This window comes from Pomacea canaliculata, linkage group LG5 (genome assembly GCF_003073045.1).
Source record: "Pomacea canaliculata isolate SZHN2017 linkage group LG5, ASM307304v1, whole genome shotgun sequence".
Classification (NCBI taxonomy): Eukaryota; Metazoa; Mollusca; class Gastropoda; order Architaenioglossa; family Ampullariidae; genus Pomacea; species Pomacea canaliculata.
In genome coordinates, this window is record NC_037594.1 from 5347197 (window position 1) to 5366662 (window position 19466).

Genomic DNA, 19466 nt, shown 5'->3' on the forward strand with positions numbered 1-19466 from the left:
TTCAGGCTGTTTGTCCTATGTTTGTTACTCAGTTTGTGTGTGTCTGTCCGTTAATGAACAGTTCTTATTACTTGTTTACCGAGGTCAAAGTGTGCTGCAGCCGAGACAACTGGAGACGCCATCTTAGTGGCAGCTGTTACATGATGACAATATCATCCTGATATTCCACATCCTGATTTGCAATACTTTTTTGATTTCTCTGTCGATCAGCCGATTTTGCTTTGTGTCTTTTGGTGCGCGGGGTGTGAATTCTGTATCCGCAGCACGCATTCACGATCATCATCATGCTGAGCCGATTATGTCTGTTAATCTAGCTGACAATATGCTCAGCCCCTATTTGGAAATCTTACCTGTGTGATTAGTCGAAAATGATGATGGTGTTGCCGGCAGTTGTCTGGAAGAATGGATGAAGGGAGAGATGGGGGTGAGGAAGAGAGAGGAGGGGGACTGTGTTGACAAACCGTGTTGTGTGTCAGTTTAACATGTATATTGCGTAGCTGGGGGGAGCTGTAATATATCAGGGACTCTGGAAGAATGGATGGAGGGAGAGATGGGAGTGAGGAAGAGAGAGGAGGGGGACTGTGTTGACAAACCGTGTTGTGTGTCAGTTTAACATGTATATTGTGTAGCTGTGGGGAGCTGTAATGTATCAGGGACGCTGTGCCAAGGCTCAACCACTAGAGATGCTCGCGACGGAGGTCTGTGCCAAACAAGCTGTTGCCATAAACACAGGCACTTGTCAGAGCAACAGTATTTCGCACCTACACACTTTTTATATTGCATGCAGAATGGAATACAGTATACATTACATCGCCCAAACATGAAATATCGAGGAGAGCGTGTAGCCTTCAAAGCGCGACACTCGAGCTGGTGTACAATGGATGATAGGACAGAGGGTGACACCCTGACATTGATTTTCCTTCACCCCTTGAGGGGTTGACAATAATACACGAAAACGTAGTTCAGCCAATGCATTTTCCCATTTACAGCTCGAATGATCGGACGAGAAATTAAATATAAGGCAATGATGTACAACAACAGCGGAACAATAATGTTGCTGACGATGAAAGGTTGGCACTGATTTTAATATTAATAATAATATTAATAAAAATATAATAAAATTAATATTAATAACATACTAACGTTGTGTGAGTCAAGGAGGCTGAATGTTGTAAAGCTGCTGGTATGGTTGAGTTGATTCTGATACTTCATAGGGTGTAGTTGGTGAAAATTGCAACTGTTGCACCACTCAGAGCATGAATGACACAACAGGACACTAGGAGCGATGCTCCAAACTATTTGTGTAACTATTACAGTTAGTTGTTAGCCTCTACCGGTACTGTAATTTTTAACTGATGTCGGATGTGCTCACACTATTGAGGAAAAGATGCTGCACGATATACAGAGACATGATGCGGGAAATGCAGATGGTGCAGAACATGTCCTGCAGTGAACACATGAACTATGTTTCACTGAAATCGCTCATATCACACACCCAGGTGTGCTCTTCCTATCTAGTGATACGAAGGGAACACCTTTGACCTATGTACTATCGACACTCTACGACGAACTTTTGACAACTCTTGCTGGTCCTCACTGACCCACCGGCATCTGTTTACACGTACGGGGCTGGTTGTTTGTATTTTACGCCGTGCCAGCAACTAAAGGCTGTGTCGTGTACGGGCCAACGGCAGTGGTGGTGGTGGTGAATACACCATGCAATAGTACATTGTGAATTATTGTGAATCTGTACAAGCACACACTGCCTAACTGTGCACACATGCACACACACATGCAGTAGTTCATTGCTGTCATTGTGCATGGCATGGCTTACCTTTCTGACTGGCCGGGGGGTGGAGGTGGCCGCTGACCTACCCTCCTCGTGTCTGTGCGGTTCAGTCAGCATGGTCGGTGGCGGTTGCTGCTGCAATCCAATGGTGTCCAAGACGACAACAGCCGAGACGGTATGGAGACGAGTACGTGGGGATGCTGCTGTACCTTATAGCCAGACCACTTGCAGTGGCGAATGTACTTGTGCATAGAAGGTTCTTTCACTGATGCCGGTGGAGGAAGGCGGGGGGTCTAAGGACGTGTGCTGTGTGCTGCTGGCAGGAGGATGCGTAGTGGGGGTGGGTGATGCAGGGGGACGCAACTGGCTGCGAAGTCGTTATCGTGTCACTGGCTGCACGAGCGCTGCAGCAGTGGGATGAGGATGAGGCAGTCACGATGGCGAGCGTAAAGACAAAGCACGTGCAACACGGCCCGGCATGTGCGGGGGATGGCCTGCCTACAGCACGCGCCACCAGATAGCGCCAGTCGCTCGTGATGCCAGTTTTAGCACTGACGTATTGACTTCTCCTTCCCCTACCCCTTTCCCTCCACTCTACTCCTGTGGTCGAACTTTGACACGAAACAAGGACAGGGACCCAAGAGACTGATGATTGGCTGCCTCTCAATTTTTTTTGGTCTATCGCTGCATGTGTATACTCTTTGTATTGACCTATTGATGGGTCTGGAGATGAACAGATGTTCCCCCACTGTCATGTGACTGGAATGGAGCTTCGGTAAACGACTGCAAGAACGGCTTCACTCGTGCACACCAGCTCTCGCCTCCCTCTCCCTCCCCAGAGAAAGAGAGTGCACTCACTGGGGATTACTGTGTACCCCACTCTCCACCCTCTGCATTGTATGTTTGTGCGTATGTGCATGTGTGTTGAGACTTTCAACAACAGTTAATTTTCATCAAATGTAGCATGACAACAAAATCGTCATGGCTGGCTTATTTCCAATAATAGCTGTATCCATAGCGTGTCATAAATCAACAGCTGTGACCATAGCTTGTCAGGACTCAATAGCATACAGCATCCGTCTTTGTCACTTGGCTGCCAAAGATAAATTCAAAGTTTAAATATTCACGAAGAGGCACGTTCTTACTCACATCTATAATTACACTTAACATTTTCGGAAGATATATAAATATAAACAAAACACTATAGTTGTTCGTGTTCAACTCATAATAATAAACTGAATTTGTGGTTAGCGCACAGTGGATGTGTGAAGGATGGAAGCCATCAGAATATGTCCTCTTCCTCCCTGGACTGTCGTGTCTCGCCACAGTTTCGTTACAATGACCATCCAGGTCAGACTGGAATTTCGTATAAAGCTCTTCTGTGGATTGTCATTACTTCAGTTTTGGAAGCGAAACCTTGCTAGACGTTGGACTAGACAACAAGAAGTGGAGGGCTGAGTGTGGCCACACAAGTCTGGCATTTTGCCACCACGGACACGTGTGCGCGTTGCTGGTTTTATTTCGACAGATTGTTTTGTCAAGTTTTTGAGGAGCGAATGGCGGCACATGGCCTTTAAACGAGACCAACATGCATGCAGATTAAGAGGCAGGGACATCAATATCCTGGGAGAATTGTCCTTCCCTCCCTGCATTAGAGAGCGGGGTGAGGACGTCAGCAAGGTCTGTTTTCTACAGTTTCGTTACCGAAGTGATCTGGCTTACATGGCGAAACACCGTGGCTCCCCAAAGCCCTAGCTTCGTCAATGCAATGAAACTGGGGCAAGACTAGACAGTCAAGGGGAGGAAGGGGACACATTCTGATGGCTTCCACCCACTGCGAGCTAATCAAGAACACAATACAGTTGCGGAGACAAATTCAAATTATTATGGAGATAAGTAGGTTGAGCACGATGTACCACATATATACAGTGTTTTCGTGTGTATATATATATTCGAAAATTATCAAGGGGACGTCTCTGTGAGCTATTAAGAAAAATGTACTGAGTGAATGAAACGACATCAATGACAGTCCTCTCGCACGGATGAACAGAATGCCAGGGTCACCCGAGACCAGCTGCCCTCCTTTTGGGAGGGTCGGCAGTGGACCGTGGTGCACCGCTGTCACTTCTGACTGTAATCATTCTTGGCGTCGATTCTCCTTCACAGGACCTGATTGTACCCGACAACAAAGTACAAATACAGATGTTCCCCGCCATTTATATTGGGCATTGGGTGCTACGTCACTCGCCTTCAGGTCATTCGCGATGCTCGTGCGAACTCGGTGCGATGCTCAGACTCAGAGCATTTCAGGCGGAGGGAAGCAAAGCGCTACTTTTAAAGTTTGTACACTCATCATGCCCAGTGAACAGATACATTAATCATGCCCAGTGAACGAAAAGTCGCAGTTTGGACAGATGCACGCGGTTGTCAGAAGTGAATTTAAAAAGAGACAGGGGAAAGGTCAGACACCACCCTGAGAGCACAGACGATCGAAGGATTGTGACAGTCTAATCTAGTGGGCATCCAAGACTGGGTAAAGACTTGCACTATTAGTGTTTGAAGGTGAAAGGTCGGAAACATTTACTTAACAGCAGAAGCAGAGAGATCAGGTGATAAGTTGGTGAAGACTGAAGATTTATATCAACAACAACAAATAGAGAGGCAGTACGGAGAGGTCATCGAGAAACATTGTTGCTAAGATCCAAGATAAGGATAATAAGGCATTGCCCACTGGCACAGAGATATAGTTTGCTAACTTCAAAAAAAAAAAAAAAGAGAGAGAGAAGCTGAGTCAGCCAAGCATCTCTTCGAGGCTTCCTCCAGTACTAGGTACGTCTGACAGAATGTAGAGTACTGTATACCCTAATGGTGTCGTCCATATCTGCTTCAACACCCTACAAAGCCCAAATCATGTTTTATATAAGAAGGCCAGGTCGTTATCGCCTTCATTGATAAGTCAGATAACAGTTTTGTTTCAACAGGTTTGTGCATTTTGATACAGAATGTGTGAGATTAGAAACTGGACCCTCGACTGTTGGTAGAGTCCGAATACCTTGCAATGAAAGACAGGTGTTTGAAGATGGCATTACATTTAGATGACCTGCGCGATAACGAGGAAGGCGCTTCCGTGCATCACAAGTTGAGCACCTGTAAGCTGACAACAACAATAAAGGTCAAAGTATAAGAGGGTCTCAATGATGGTACACTAGGCCGTTTAAAGAGACAGTGTAAAGGTGACGCTTGTACCTGACTAATCTGCAGTCGCCATTAGTTATCGCCAGCTAGTAAAAGCACACACTAGAAAAGATGCCCCTAAGAGGGAAAATTGCAAACTGAAAAACACTAAAATCACAGTCAATAGAAAGAAATGTGTTTACCAAAAATTGAGAAACCTTTCTTTGACCGTTTTGTAGAATATGTCTGTGCAGGCAAGTGTGGGTCTCTGACAAAGATATAAATAACAGTCCATTTCACAGTACTGTCATGTGACAAGAGCTAGGAAAGCAGATAAAAGTATACAGTAAATGTTTTATTCATCACCTTGTGATTATTAATAAAGTATATTAAAATACTTAAGGAAGTATTTGCTTGTATATTAGACTGACTTTATATGAAACTTCATTAAAAGCATACATAATGTCACATATACCTTTTTGCTTAGTCACACAGACATATATATACACGTGCTTGCATGTCTGCGGTGTAAAAATCAAAGTTGATAATTTTTATTTAAGCTATTTCCATGTAGACAACAAGGAATAGACAGCTACACTTGCAGTAAAACTAGAGATTGGGATAGCTGACATGAACAACTGATTGACACTAGAACTAGAGGTTAGGGTAGTTGACAGGTTTAACTGACTCTAGATGTGACATAAGGCAAGTGTTGGCCTTATTCCCAAAATGAACAATCCGTAAAAGGTTTAGTTCCGGTGAAGAGATTTAAATATACTTGGGCGGGAGCCGACATGAAGCTGTCTCTTGTGTGTTTTCTAACTGGACAGTTTAATGAGTGCCACCTCTAATACCACAAACCAATAAACACAACATGGTGTCAGAAGTGAGCAGCAAGTGCTAGCTGTGTGATTTCTCCAGAAACTTTCAGGTGGCACGTTTTTCTCATTTTGAAATATTGCGTCGTACGTTCGCAAAGTGACATTCTCGCAAGATGGCAGAGACACATCCAGAGACAACACTTCACTGCAAACGTGTCCTGTTCCCTCAAAGCTGGATTTGTCTTCTAACATTGAAGTAAATTGGAAAAAATTTATTCGTCAGTGGCAGAACTATGAGGTAGCTACGCGCCTTGATAAAAGAAGATTCAGCTTATCGTTGTTGCAGTTCTATTAGCTTGCATTGGTGAGGACGCACAAGAAATCTATGAAGGATTATCCTTTGCAGAAGGGGAGAACGACAAAGATATTCAGACTGTCATCGACAAGTTCAACGACTTTTGTTTGGGTAGCACACATGAAGTGTATGAGAGCTACAAGTTCATAGCCGAACCCAAAACAAGGATGAGTCATTTGATACTTACGTCGCAGCTTTACGCAAGTTAGCAAAATCATGTGATTTCAAGGATGTTGCACCGCATATTCGTGACAGGCTTGTGATCGGTGTTCAAGAATGACACTATGCGTGAAAAGTTGTTGCAGAAGAAAACACTCAAGCTTCCAGAAGCAATAGAAATTTGCAGAGCTTCATGAGACTTCAAGACTCAAGCACACTCGATGTTGGCAAGCAACAGCGAGAGGCCTACAGTTGAAGAAAAACCATCACAAGATTGAAAGGTCAGCGAAAAGTTCTGTTGCGGTACGAAGCCAGGCCTTCGGGGAAAACCGAGACTAAGCCGCCATGCTCTCGATGCGGAAAAGGTTCCCACAACAGAGATGGTTGTCCTGCAAGAAGAACGCTAAATGCAGAAAATGTTCCAAGATTGTCACTATGCTGCCAGTCTGTCGCTCTTCAGGTTCTTCTAAGATTCACACAGTGGAAGAGGAAGAAGAAGACGAAGAAGCTTACATGGGTATGATTGTAGGCAGTGGACAACATCCTTGAAAGTCAGTCTCCTGATGGAAGACACAGAAATGTATTTAAGCTTGACAGGAGCTGATGTTACCGTCGTACCTCAGACCGCAGTTCCAGCAGCCAAGCGACCATTGCAGAAAGTGCGCAAGAAACTGTATGGTCCAGGGTCGTGTTGAGATAGCTGTGGAAGCATGTTCAAGGCAAAACTGACATACAGAAATGTCTCTACAACTGCAAGATGTGTATGTCGTAAAAACACTTGAAGCAACCATTGCTAGCTCGACCAGCCATTTACAGCGTTGAGTTGATTGAGCGAATCAACACAGTTATAGAGGACCACGAAAAACAGTACAAGGAAGAATTCCCAAAACTTTTCAGAGGACTAGGAAGTCTACAAGATCCTTACAAGATTCGTCTGAAAAGAACAAGCTGTTCCATATGCAGTAGCAGCTCCAAGACGCTTACCTTGCCCTTGAAACAGAAAGTCAAGGCAGAATTGGATCAACTTGAAGAACAGGAGTGATTCGCACAGTCACCAAGCCCAGTGAATTGGTGCGCCCCAATAGTAGTGGTGCCCAAGAGCGACGAGAGAGTCAGAATCTGGTCGATCTGAGCAAACTAATGAAGCAGTTCGCAGAGAGAACTACCCGTACCGTCAACAGATGAACTGTTAGCCCAGCTGTCAGGAGCAAAAATGTTCACAAAGCTTGATTGCAAAAAGGGTTTCCATCAACTTCCAAACTGATGAAGGAAGTCAGGAGTTAACAACCTTCATCACACCTTTTGGAAGGTACTGTTATACACGCTTACCTCGGATAAGTTCAGGGCCAGAAGTATTTCAACGACGAATGTCTCAACTTCTGGCGAACCATGAAAATGTGATTTGTGACATTGACGATCTGCCATTTTCGGTGAGAACAAGCAAGAACATGATCGTCACTTGAAGAAATGATGTCGACGCTTCAAGAAGCGGGCATTACCCTGAACGACGAGAAGTGCAGTTTGCAAAGAGAAGATATCCTTTCTCGGGCACATCATCTCGAAAGATGGATCGCCATCGACCCAGAGAAACTGTCTGCTGTGAAGAATTTTCCCAAGCCAGAGAACATTTCTGATCTCAGAAGATTGTTAGGAATGTTAAACCACGTGCGAAGTTTGCAGGCCCTAACCTCGCAAACGACAGCAAACCGCTACGTGACCTGCTTAAGAAAAACATAGAGTGGGTGTGGGACACTGCTCAAGAAACCTCGTTTGAGAAGATTAAGAAACAGCTGACTGAAGCTCCAGTGTTGGCACACTATGGTACTGACAAAACGACCGTCGTCTCAACAGATGCTTCATCTTTCGGTCTCGGTTGCAGTATTACTTCAGAAACAGTCAGATGGTCACCTCAAGCCAGTTTTCTACGCATCAAGAAGTATGACGGAAACTGAGCGCAGGTACGCGCAAGTTGAGCGTGAAGCACTCGCAGTGACTTGGCGTGTGAAAAGTTCTGTGACTACATCACAGGACTTCGTGATCTGACAATCGAAACTGACCACAAGCCACTATTGGCTCTACTGAAAACAAAAGAACCTTGAAGATCTATCCTCCGAGAATTCAGAGATTCCGGCATGCGCCTGATGAGGTTCAAGTACAACATTGTCTACACAAAAGGCAAGAATCTCGTGACTGCTGACACACTCTCACGAGCCCCAGTAAGAAACACTCAGAAAGATGAGAGAAGTGAAGAAGAAGAGATCTTCATCAAGCAAGTGATTCAGCAGCTTGCCAGCCAGTGAAAACGCATCGAAGAATCAAGACGAGACTGCAAGAGATACTGTTTGTAAGACAGTGCTGTATTATCTCCACAATGATGGCCACGTTCTAGTCCAGAACATGAAGAAGCTGAAAGCATTTTGGACAGTCGTTCAGAAGTCACAGACATGATGGACTTCTTCTCTACAGATCAAGACTGATCATCCCTGAAGTACTGAGAACAGACATTCTCCACAGACTTCACATTGGAACATCAAGGCATCGTAAAATGTCGTGCCTTGGCCAGAGAGGAGCGTTGGTGGCCAAAAGCTTTCTAAGCAGATAGAGTCCATGGTACAGAAGTGCACAATTTGCATCAAAGAGAGGCCAATTCCCCTGAGCCACTCATTCCCTCCTGTCACACTAGCATTCCCTTGGCAGAAAGTTGGCATGGACATCTTTGAACTGAAAAAAGAACAGTACTTACTAGTGGTGGACTATTATTCACGTTATATTGAGTTGGCACACCTAAAGAATACTTCGGCGGAAAACAGTCATCAACCATGTTAAGAGCATATTTTCCCGCATGGAATTCCACAAATTGTCATTCTCAGACAACGGCCCGCAGTTTCTCCAGCAAGCAGTTCCAAACGTTCGCTCAACAGTACGAGTTCACTCACACAACAAGCAGCCGTACTATCACAAGCGAATGGCGAAGCCCGAACGCGCCGTTCAAACTGTGAAATCAATCCTGAAGAAGGCAGATGATCCTTATTTAGCGATTCTCACATATCGCGCTACGCCACTTCAGCAAAGGTCTCAGTCCAGCAGAAACTGTTGTTCGGGAGAAGACTACGCACCATGGTCCCCACCATACCATCTCATTTTCCGAGAAAAAGGAAAAGAAAGGAAGGACTTTCATAAGAAAGACGAGATGCAGGAAGTTGAAACATAAACAGAACTTCGACAGAGCACACCGTGCCAGACCAGCCGCTGAGTTGGAACCAGGTCAGCCAGTTTGGGTGAAGCCAACCCAGACACCAGGGAATCATCAAGTCTCTGCCCAACAGATCATATGAGGTAGAGACTCCCTACGGTCGCCAACGACGCAACCGCGTCTCTTGATTCCCAGAGATCCCAATCCAGAGACTCCCCAGACCTATCCCAAAGACTCTGTCGTCCCTTATTCCAACAAACCAAAGTCCGAAGAGGATCCCGACCTCTTGTCTGGTCTACACTCAGACGATCCAGACGTTTACTGTTGACAATCCAGAGCCATGTCCAGGAGCCGCAGCCAGGAAGGCGCCAGCGTCCAAAGTCATCGCTCCTCCAGACCAGCCTGTCAGACTACCAAGAGTGGTCGCACCATCAAATCCCACAGAGACTTGACTTGTAAATGATTGACTCGAATCAAACGCACATAGACTTGAATAGGAAATTCAAGAATATTAAAATTAATGTTAATTAAGTTATATTGAAACAATGTCCATTTAAAGAAAGGGAGATGTGACATAGGCAAGTGTTGCCTTATTCCCAAAATGAACAATCCGTAAAAGGTTTAGTTCCGGTGAAGAGATTTAAATATACTTGGGCGGGAGCCGACATGAAGCTGTCTCTTGTGTGTTTTCTAACTGGACAGTTTAATGAGTGCCACCTCTAATACCCACAAACCAATAACACAACACTAGAACTAGAGGTTGAGGTAGCTGCCATGGTCATCTGACACTAGACTCTTTGCATCATGTGTTTTTATGTTCTTGTTATTACAGCAGCGGCATCCCGGCTAAAGCTGATGCTGAGCTTTGCTGTGGGCAGTCTTCTGGGTGATGTCTTCTGCCATCTGCTGCCCGAGGTTTGGAGCTTCATCGACCGAGGTGAGGTGCTGTCAGCACACAGGCTTCTCCTGCAGTGTAGCTTAGTGCTGTGGGTGTGCGTGAGTGCATGCATGTGTTCATACATGTATGTTTCTTTGTATAGGTCTATAAGAGAATTGTTTATGTATATAGTTTTGTATAATGAATTTTTGCAGCTTTTGTAATTTTTTTAAACGTTTTGTCAAGTTGTTTCTATTGCAATCATTATATTGATGTTGTTTTAAACATTATGGTGCTCAAGAATAATGTTAGTGAAAATCAAAGATGTGGTTTGTGTATGCATTATCAAAGACTCTATAAAGACTCTCTACTTGGCTGACTTCACTAAGCATTAACCTCCCTTAGTGGTTGAAAATACATTCTCTGAATTGTTCTGCTGCTTCCTCACTAACCTTTATATTTATGTACGTTACATTAAACTGTCTAGATTCAAAGTGTTTGCTACTCAGATGATGTCCCAAACAGAGAGCACCTAGGCAGTTTTTCATATGTCCAAATAGTGGCTAATCTGAACCTAAATTCTACCTCTGAAATTATGATAATTAAGCATTTGAGCCAGTTAAGGAAATTAAAATTAAATAGGATTATTAAATCACATTCCCTGTTTTGCGACAGATAAATGACTTCTTTGATATGAGTCTGTGCTATGGCCTTGTATTCAGCAAGTTTCTATGATATGAGTAAATTTAAGTATTGCATTGTTAAAATCTATAAATAATTATTCACCTTTCCTTTTCACATGGAAATTTGAAAAATTATATTCCTTTGCAGTGTTCTATGTAGCAGGCATTTGTGTAAATATTTGCATTGCAAATATTAGTGGTCTTATCGTATAGAGTCTTCAATATTATTTTGTGTTCATATCTGGATATGTGTGTGTGGTGTCTACCAGAAAGGTGTGCTTATTATCATATTGTATTTGTGCAAAGCTGTGTGTAAAGTGCTTTGAGCCGACCTGTGGTAGCGGGGAAAAGCACTACATCAACGAAAAATATTTTAGTCTCCTTATCATTTCTGCTACTGTTCTTGCTGTGTAGATGACCATAAAAGCCATATCAAAGTTGGTGTGTGGGTCATTGGAGGCTTGCTTTTCTTCTTGATCATTGAGAAATTGTTTGGTGATGAAACAGAGTTTGAAGTGGTAGGTATTTTAATTTGTTTACTGTATATTTAGACAGGTATTCATGTACACACAAACACAAAACTCTATGTATAAATACTGAACATGCATGCAAAACATATTGCACACACAGGACTTTACATGTGCACTTATGTGGACAAGAGTGGCTAAACATTAAAGGAATTGCTTTCTTTTCCTGATTTAATGTTATTTTTTGATGATTTTGATTTGATCTGATTGTTATGGACTTTATATTGTATGTTCTTCTACTTTTCAATCTGTTGTTGCTGTCTTTATTTTAGCTGCAAGATACCTGTGATGAAATTAATAACCAGGAACACCCAGACGCAGAAGTTATGCCGAAGACCCTCAGCTCAGGACTTTCTGAGACAAGAAAACGAAAAACGATAGAGTCTGATTCAATCAATGTGTTTGCCACTCAAAATGGAAAATCTCAAAGGAAGCACATAACAAACAGAAATATACCTCCAAGTGCATCAGATACCAATAGTTCTCATATAAAGGTTTGATGAGATTATTTATTTTTATTTTGTTTTTGCGTTGTGATTTTGTTCAGGTTTAGTTTGTCATTTTTTCATTATCAGATGAACCATTAAAGAACATATATCCTTCTTTATTCATCTTTAAATTTACTTTTTATCCTTTTTTCTGATGTACATTTAACACTATCACCTTTTTAATAGTTAGCCTGAGTGCTAAACTATTTTATATTAAGTGTATTTATATCCTTAAAAGATACTTAATTCCATTCTCTGAGAAAAAAAAATTCCATTTCAGTTCTTACCAAAGTTTTAAACATTTCAGTTCTCACCTGGTTTTTCAAAGAAGTCAAGACCTCATTTCCCATGACATCACAAATATCAGCTTACTGATTGGACAGTGCTTTGTTCAATTAGCATATTCTTAAAACTATTAAGTTGGCTACAGCCTACAAATTTAAATCGATCTTTACATGCTTTTCTAAAAATAATTACCAGTTCATTGCACATTTTTTATAACCAAATAATAAAAGCTGTATGCTCTGCTAATTTGTTAGCAACTTGAAGCTTAATTCATATTAGTTTTTATCATCCATCTGGCGACAAATCTCCTTTACTTCATTAGATTTATTTTTAATGTCTTCTGTCTATAAAGATTTTTTTTCTGACACTTTTTTGCGTTATTATCACATTATCATTGTGCTGTTCCTAATAGTTTCTAAACCACTATTGACACTGACCTATGCATTTCCAGATATTGACTCTGACATATTTATGTCATGAATTTTGAAACACTGGTACTGATATGTTCCTTTCTATTGCCAAAAAAAAAAAAAAAGTTTTTTACAGTTATCCAGACTTAGATGGCATTAATTTCTTGTTTGCTACATTGCTGCCCCTACCAATCCTTGTCTGCATCATTAGGCATGTCCTATGCTGCTATAAACTGCTAATGTCATCTTTAAAATCTGACTCAGGAATAAAGCATTACATTTTTCTCTTGCTTTATTTTAATACCAGATGATATCCTGGCATAAACATTTGTTACAGGTCAGTGGCTACCTTAACTTGTTTGCCAATGTGGTGGATAATTTTACTCATGGCCTAGCAGTTGCTGGCAGTTTTCTCATTAGTTATCGGGTGAGTATGTTTGAGAGCAATTGATGATTTGCAGCATATCTATTGTCACATGTATCTGAGTTACAAGTTTTTCTCTCTTGTGTGCACTTGCATACACACATTCATTTACTTTATCAACCTTGACAACGGATCGACGGGATTATGGTCATAGCTACACGCAAAGTTTTCAAATTGTTAGAAGATGTAAGAAGTAAAAGTCAGATTGTAAGGGTTTAGGTTGCTTTCCTTTGATATTTTTTAAATGATAGGCCATCTTTTCTTGACCATGTATCTGAAAAGAAACTGTGCAATAGTTTGTAATCATTTTGAGAATAGTCTTGCAATATAACATTGTTTTAACTTTTATTAATTTATTTTAAGTCTACTTTACTTTTAACTGTGTTCTCATTTAAAGTTTTTAGTGTTATAGTATACAATTTTTAACAATTTTATATCTTCTGGAATAGGTTGGAATTTTAACTACAGTAGCTATTTTACTCCATGAAGTCCCACATGAAGTTGGAGACTTTGCCATTCTCCTTCGATCTGGATTTGACAGATGGCGAGCAGCAAGGGCTCAGGTAACAGAAGGGTTATGATTGAAGTCATGCCTGAAGTAACATCTCGTAAATGAAAGTCAGCGATCAAACTTATTCACTCTCTTATTTTATTGCCATTTCTAGTTATCATATACTGTCAAAGGCCAAATTATTAGTGTATTGGAAATATGGCTCTTTATCCATGATCTTCTCTGTATTGGCAACACCCCACTCCTTTTAATTGTTTGCTGTCACTTTCCTCATGATTATTATCAAACCCTTCTTGCTGTTTAAGGTGCTGAAAATGCACATCCATCATCCATCCTCTTTGTAAAAACATAATTTTCTTTTGCCTTATGCTCTGTTCTCTCAAAATTGTGAAATGTTTTATTTGGTTGTTTTCTTGTTACAGTTTCTCACTGCCACTGGTGGTGTTGTCGGAGCAATGACTGCATTGCTGTCAGAATCAGCACAGTCTGCAGAGGAAAGAACTCTGTGGGTTTTGCCGTTCACTTCTGGTGGTTTCCTGTACATAGCACTTGTGACTGTGGTACCAGACTTGTTAGCAGAAAGACACATACTGTGAGTTTTGTAAAGCTTCTTGTGCTTTTGTGTTGTTGTTTTTTTTTTAATCATGCTTGGTAGGTAAAAAGGAAACTGAAGCTTTTGTCATAGACTGTAAAATCTAAAATAACCCAATCTTGATTTTTTTCCCTTTATAAAGATTTTACAAAATTTAATATTTCTCAAATAATTACTTAAACTCAAACAGTACTGAACAGACTACAGGCACAGTTTTGTGTAGGTGATTTTCAAATCAGACTGAAAACTGTTAAAAGTGTTTGATTATTGTTTTAAAATTTGTTTTTTTTTTCTTTATTTCAGCGAGTCCTTGAAGCAGATAGGTTGCCTTCTCCTTGGAATACTTTCCATGGTGTTTGTTACTCTAGTGTTTGACTGACATGTCTGGGGAGCTAATGAACAAGTTGTCAGCCGTAGAAAAATGTCATACTGGCCAGAGCTTTTTGTCCTCCTTCAAAGAAATTAATGAGCGAAAGATTGAGAGAGTGTGTGTGTGTTTGTTTCAGGGAGGGGAGTTTGTTGTGTGGGTACATTGTATGAAAGAATTCTCTGGAGGTTATGTTAATATTTAAAGAATACTATTTTATTGGTGTTAAGTACAACATCTCATGTGTACATGTACAGTGTTGTCTGTAATTTTTTTAAAAGTGAAAGTCTCTTTAAGAACATATTTTTGTGAAAGCAGTGAGGATGTACTTAGAACCGGTGTTCTATGACTTCTCCATAAAAGTAAGAATAATTTGTATATTTCCCTTTGTGAGTGGTCTGGTAGACAGACAAAAAATGCATGTAATATGTACTTTGTAAATGACTTGATACAGTCACACATGCAGCATTGATCTACTTGACTTACAGAGATGCAAGTTTAGCAAACTAAGTAATGATAGGCTATCATAACCAGATCTTTGATATACAGGGGTTATTTTTTTCTGTATGTCATGAGGAAAAGGGCAGCAGCTGTCATCTTTAGTCATACACTGCAAGGGAGGTAACATGTGAAATGTAAAGTAGGCCATAGTCTGTTAGCTGAGATAAGAGAACATGGTTACCATGATTTCTATAATTGACCAGAATTTTTAAGATTACTAGGTATAGGCCGCTTTGCCTGTAACTAACTCCTAATATTATGGTATTATTTATTAATGCTGACTAAAAGATGAAATTCTTAGAAGTCAAAGCTAGTAATTCTAGAATCAAGACAATTTTAAGCATCAGATGGTAATGATTTCTTCCCAAAATTATGCAATGTGTGCTGGAGTGTAACTAGTTCTATAAGTTCACTGCTATTGGCATTGATAGCCCACAAATGTAGGCACATTCAGATCACCTGTTGCCCAGCCATATAAGTATGTTGTCAGTAAATATATTTACATGATTTTTGAAATAATGTTGTATGTCAAAAATTTGCATATCATCATTACTTAATATTCATAGATTTTGGCATCCCGAACACTGACTAAAATTTCTATGACTCATTTTTATATTGTTTGGCAAATTCCTTCCCATATTTTCTAGTGAGTTGAATGTGAAGACCCTATTGTCATATTCAGCATATAAGAAGTACTTTGTTGATCATAGTGCAGGCAAGACTGAACAATGCTCTTTCTCATTTTGAAAAATATATTCATGTGTAGTGCCTTAATACTTGCAGCTAACATACAATACTGATCAGATATTGGTTGCTTGAGATATCATCCTAATGATTTTTTTTTTTGTGTTTGTGAAAAGTAGAGCTGATCTCAAATCCTCCTGAGAAAGGTTTTATCAAAGCAGGACAAACTCAGAAAGGCATGTGAGCCAATTGTTGAGGGGGACTAAAGCAGGTGAAGCAGGTGACTTGGTGTAATTATGATCATTTGCCACTTCACACATTTTCCCCACAGATTATTATAATTGCAATATGACAAGGGTGCTAGGAAAATCTTCATCTGCTATGAAGGTTTCAAATAATTTCGAGCAAACTGGAGACATTTTTGCTGTATTTTGAGCACGTTTAATTTGTGTGATCTGGGCTGATCGGCAGGAGAAGATAACATTTGTTTTCTGTCTATGGCTACGCTTGAGTTGGCTATTGGAGACTTTAAAACAAGACTTATTAAAAGCACTTTCTTTGTTTAGAACTTAAGCTGCATAAAAAAGATGTTGATATAAGGCATTGCATGTTCTTAAACAAATGCACATTTTTGACTCATTTTTGCAGAATCATACAGTGAAGGCATAGAATTTGCCACTCCGCAATTTTGTGGGTCGTATGAACATTCATACTTCCTCTCCACAATGTAAATAGTCATAAAGTCATCCTGCAAACGGCCAATTTTCTGCGCAGCTGGGAGATACACACAGCCATGCAACCCAGCATAACTGTTGTGGTTAATTTTGTTATAGAAGCAGGGAACATGATTACACAAACTTATGCTTTTAACGCATGCTTAAAAACATTAAATAGCATTGAATTTTCATATTAGTAATATCAATAATATACGTCTAGAAAGTCCTGATGGATTATATTGCAGCTATGCAGTAATACTCCCTCAGTTTTGTGTTCGCTGGAGTGAGGTAGGATTATCCCCATCCCACCTATTTCCTGGGCAGGCTTTGATGTATGCAGACCTGCATCTCTGCTTGCCATGATACTGTACACGGCACAGCTGCAGGTCTGATGCTGTGGAAAATTTAGCAGTATATATATATATCCTCTACTTCATGCCAGGAGTGTTGCTAACCAGCTCTTTGTAAAAGCAACAAGACTCCATTTACAACAAGCATAATGTAGAAGGGTTTTCAGAAAGTATCATGATACCAATGTTTTTCATTTGCATCAACATTGTGCATGTTTGTACCTTTTCGACATATAAATAGTTATTTTGTGTAGATTTGCTGGCATACATATGCACATATTCCCTCCAGTAAGTTATTGCATTTTATCAGTTTTTTAATTGCCTTTAGGCTTAATTTCATTACACCTGTGTGTGTGTCTTGACAGGGTGTGTGTGTGTGGGGGGGAGAAATGTAGTAATTATATATTCAGCTTCAGTTAATATTGTTTTATTTTATAGCCTGTACATGCTCTGAGCACCCACCCTGGACATTGGTGATTCTGTGACGGGTATTCGCATGCAGTAATGCTTGTAAATAGCCTTCATGACATTTTCCCCACTATCTGTCCCACTGGCACCATGTTGAGTGTGTCAGCCCACTGCGATGAACATACGCATCTGTGAGATGGTCTGCACGCGTAAAGTTATCAGTCTTTCTACGGCATATCTATTTAGTATTGCTTCATGTTTACATTTTCCAATGGTTTACGCATGTCTGTCAGCAATAGATCATTCTTTATGTGTTTGCTGTGGTTTGCTTTCCGTCCGTAATGTTACGGTCAATGCACGACAATTGCTTGAATGCAGCTTCATGCTTAAATGTGTTCTTGAAAGGTGGGCACTAAACACCTCTTTGTCATAATATGTACACTGCATAAATCAACGTTTTCTTGTGCTGAAGCTGTCAGAAATGACCGACGACTAGTGACATTACTAATGATTACAGAACTACAATTCTGTTTGAGTAGTAATCTAAGTAACACCAGGAATTTTGTATTAGAACAAAGTTAAAGCTTAGTTCTTAGGACACCTGTTGTCATGTGCCAGTTCCTAGGACATCAGTTGTCATATCCCAGTTCTTTCTCAGGATATCCATATTCTTAGAACATCTGTTGTCAAATCCCATTAGGACATCCAGTGTCATATCCCAGTTCTTTCTCAGGACACCTGTTGTCATATCCCAGTTCTTCCTGAGGACATCTGTTGTCTTTCTTTTATGCACGACTTGAACTTCTTTCTTTATGTTTGTCTCCAACGCATTTTGGTGTAAATATTTACTTGGTTACATCGTTTCTTGTGATGCAACATTTTCTTGTAACTTTGTACTATGTGAATTCCTCAGATATATTGGAGAAACGTTTGTGAGGACAATCCGTTCCATGCATTCGATATTAAATGACATTCTACAATGCTTTCATCACAGAAAAAAAATTGTAATCCAACAAATCAGCATACTGCTTTTAAGAGCATATATATTTCTATATATTTTAATAAGTGCGTGCAGTGACATTATAGTTTGCTTTATGTATGCTATCCTTGCCACATATATCTTGTAGATAAGCATTGAACAGACCTCAATGATTAATGTCAGAAAAAGATCCTATGGATCTGCCTTGGATGTCATTGGTACTTCCATAATGTTTGTGATGCTCTGTGAATTGCTGTATGCACACAAAACATCCTAACTCACTACTATAGTATGAAAGGCCTTGTTTCTAAAATGTAAATTTATTCACATTTGATAAATGAATATCTTTTTTCCTTAATTATTATCTGTTTTTACACACCAGTAGCTGTAATGGCGCAATAATGGGACAAGGTAATGACGGGAAAGACAGGTTGGGTGGCAATTAACTGTCGTCAATGGTTTAATTTGTCAGAGCCAAACACTTTGTTCTGCTTATTGCTATTTTCTTTCTTCTGTTACTCTTTCAAAGTTCGATCTTCGTGTGTTCCATTTATGGTTGTTTTTCGTGTTCTTGTTACTCTTTTACGATGATCTTCGTGTGTTCTGTTTATAAATTCGTGAATGCAACTCTTTGGTATCCACTTTTTAAGACATCTTAATAATGTCACGTTCATGTCGGTCATGTTCCTATTTCAGCCTCTGCCAAAACCTCTGCTACGAAACAAAATGTTTGTCCTACAGCCATTCCACCGGAAACACGACTGCAGCCGCTAGTGATATTTGCTGTTATGTTTGAACGCTTGTAAATATTTGAGAAATGTGTTACGCATCAAGTTGAGTGGTGCTTGTATTAGGAACTACAGAAATATATTTTTCATTTTAGATATCATTAATAAATCGTTGCATAAAATGCAAACGTTTCTTGGCTGTACGTGGTATGGAAGCTGTTTTGGATGTTGGTAAAGTAGATGTGAGCCCCACCACCAAAAAAAAAAAAGCTTTAGAGAATCATTACGGAAAATGTTAATGGAGCAAAGTCTCATATGTGAAACCAAAGAACAGGTTTGATAATGATAAGCAAATAGGAATAAAAGGAGAATTACATGTTTTAAAAATGTGCCATTGACATTTGCAATTTCCCAGCTGCAGGACGTGCACCGCTAAGCTGGTCAC

General features: G+C 40.4%; 2 protein-coding genes across 2 annotated transcripts in view; one reads left to right on the plus strand and one right to left on the minus strand.

The window, feature by feature from the left end:
• LOC112564235 (uncharacterized F-box/LRR-repeat protein C02F5.7-like) overlaps positions 1 to 2454 on the minus strand; it is a 27348-nt gene extending 24894 nt beyond the window's left edge. The window contains exon 1 of the mRNA XM_025238915.1: positions 1835 to 2454. Within this exon, the coding sequence (XP_025094700.1) occupies positions 1835 to 1906 (72 nt within the window). The 5' untranslated portion in view covers positions 1907 to 2454. The remainder of the gene's footprint in view (positions 1 to 1834) is intronic.
• Positions 1 to 19209, plus strand: part of LOC112564237 (zinc transporter ZIP13-like) — a 27206-nt gene extending 7997 nt beyond the window's left edge. The window contains exons 2-8 of the mRNA XM_025238916.1: positions 10324 to 10428; positions 11466 to 11569; positions 11851 to 12072; positions 13099 to 13188; positions 13635 to 13748; positions 14119 to 14288; positions 14592 to 19209. Coding sequence (XP_025094701.1) covers positions 10324 to 10428; positions 11466 to 11569; positions 11851 to 12072; positions 13099 to 13188; positions 13635 to 13748; positions 14119 to 14288; positions 14592 to 14667 — 881 coding nt within the window. The 3' untranslated portion in view covers positions 14668 to 19209. The remainder of the gene's footprint in view (positions 1 to 10323; positions 10429 to 11465; positions 11570 to 11850; positions 12073 to 13098; positions 13189 to 13634; positions 13749 to 14118; positions 14289 to 14591) is intronic.
• Positions 19210 to 19466: the final 257 nt, after the last annotated feature.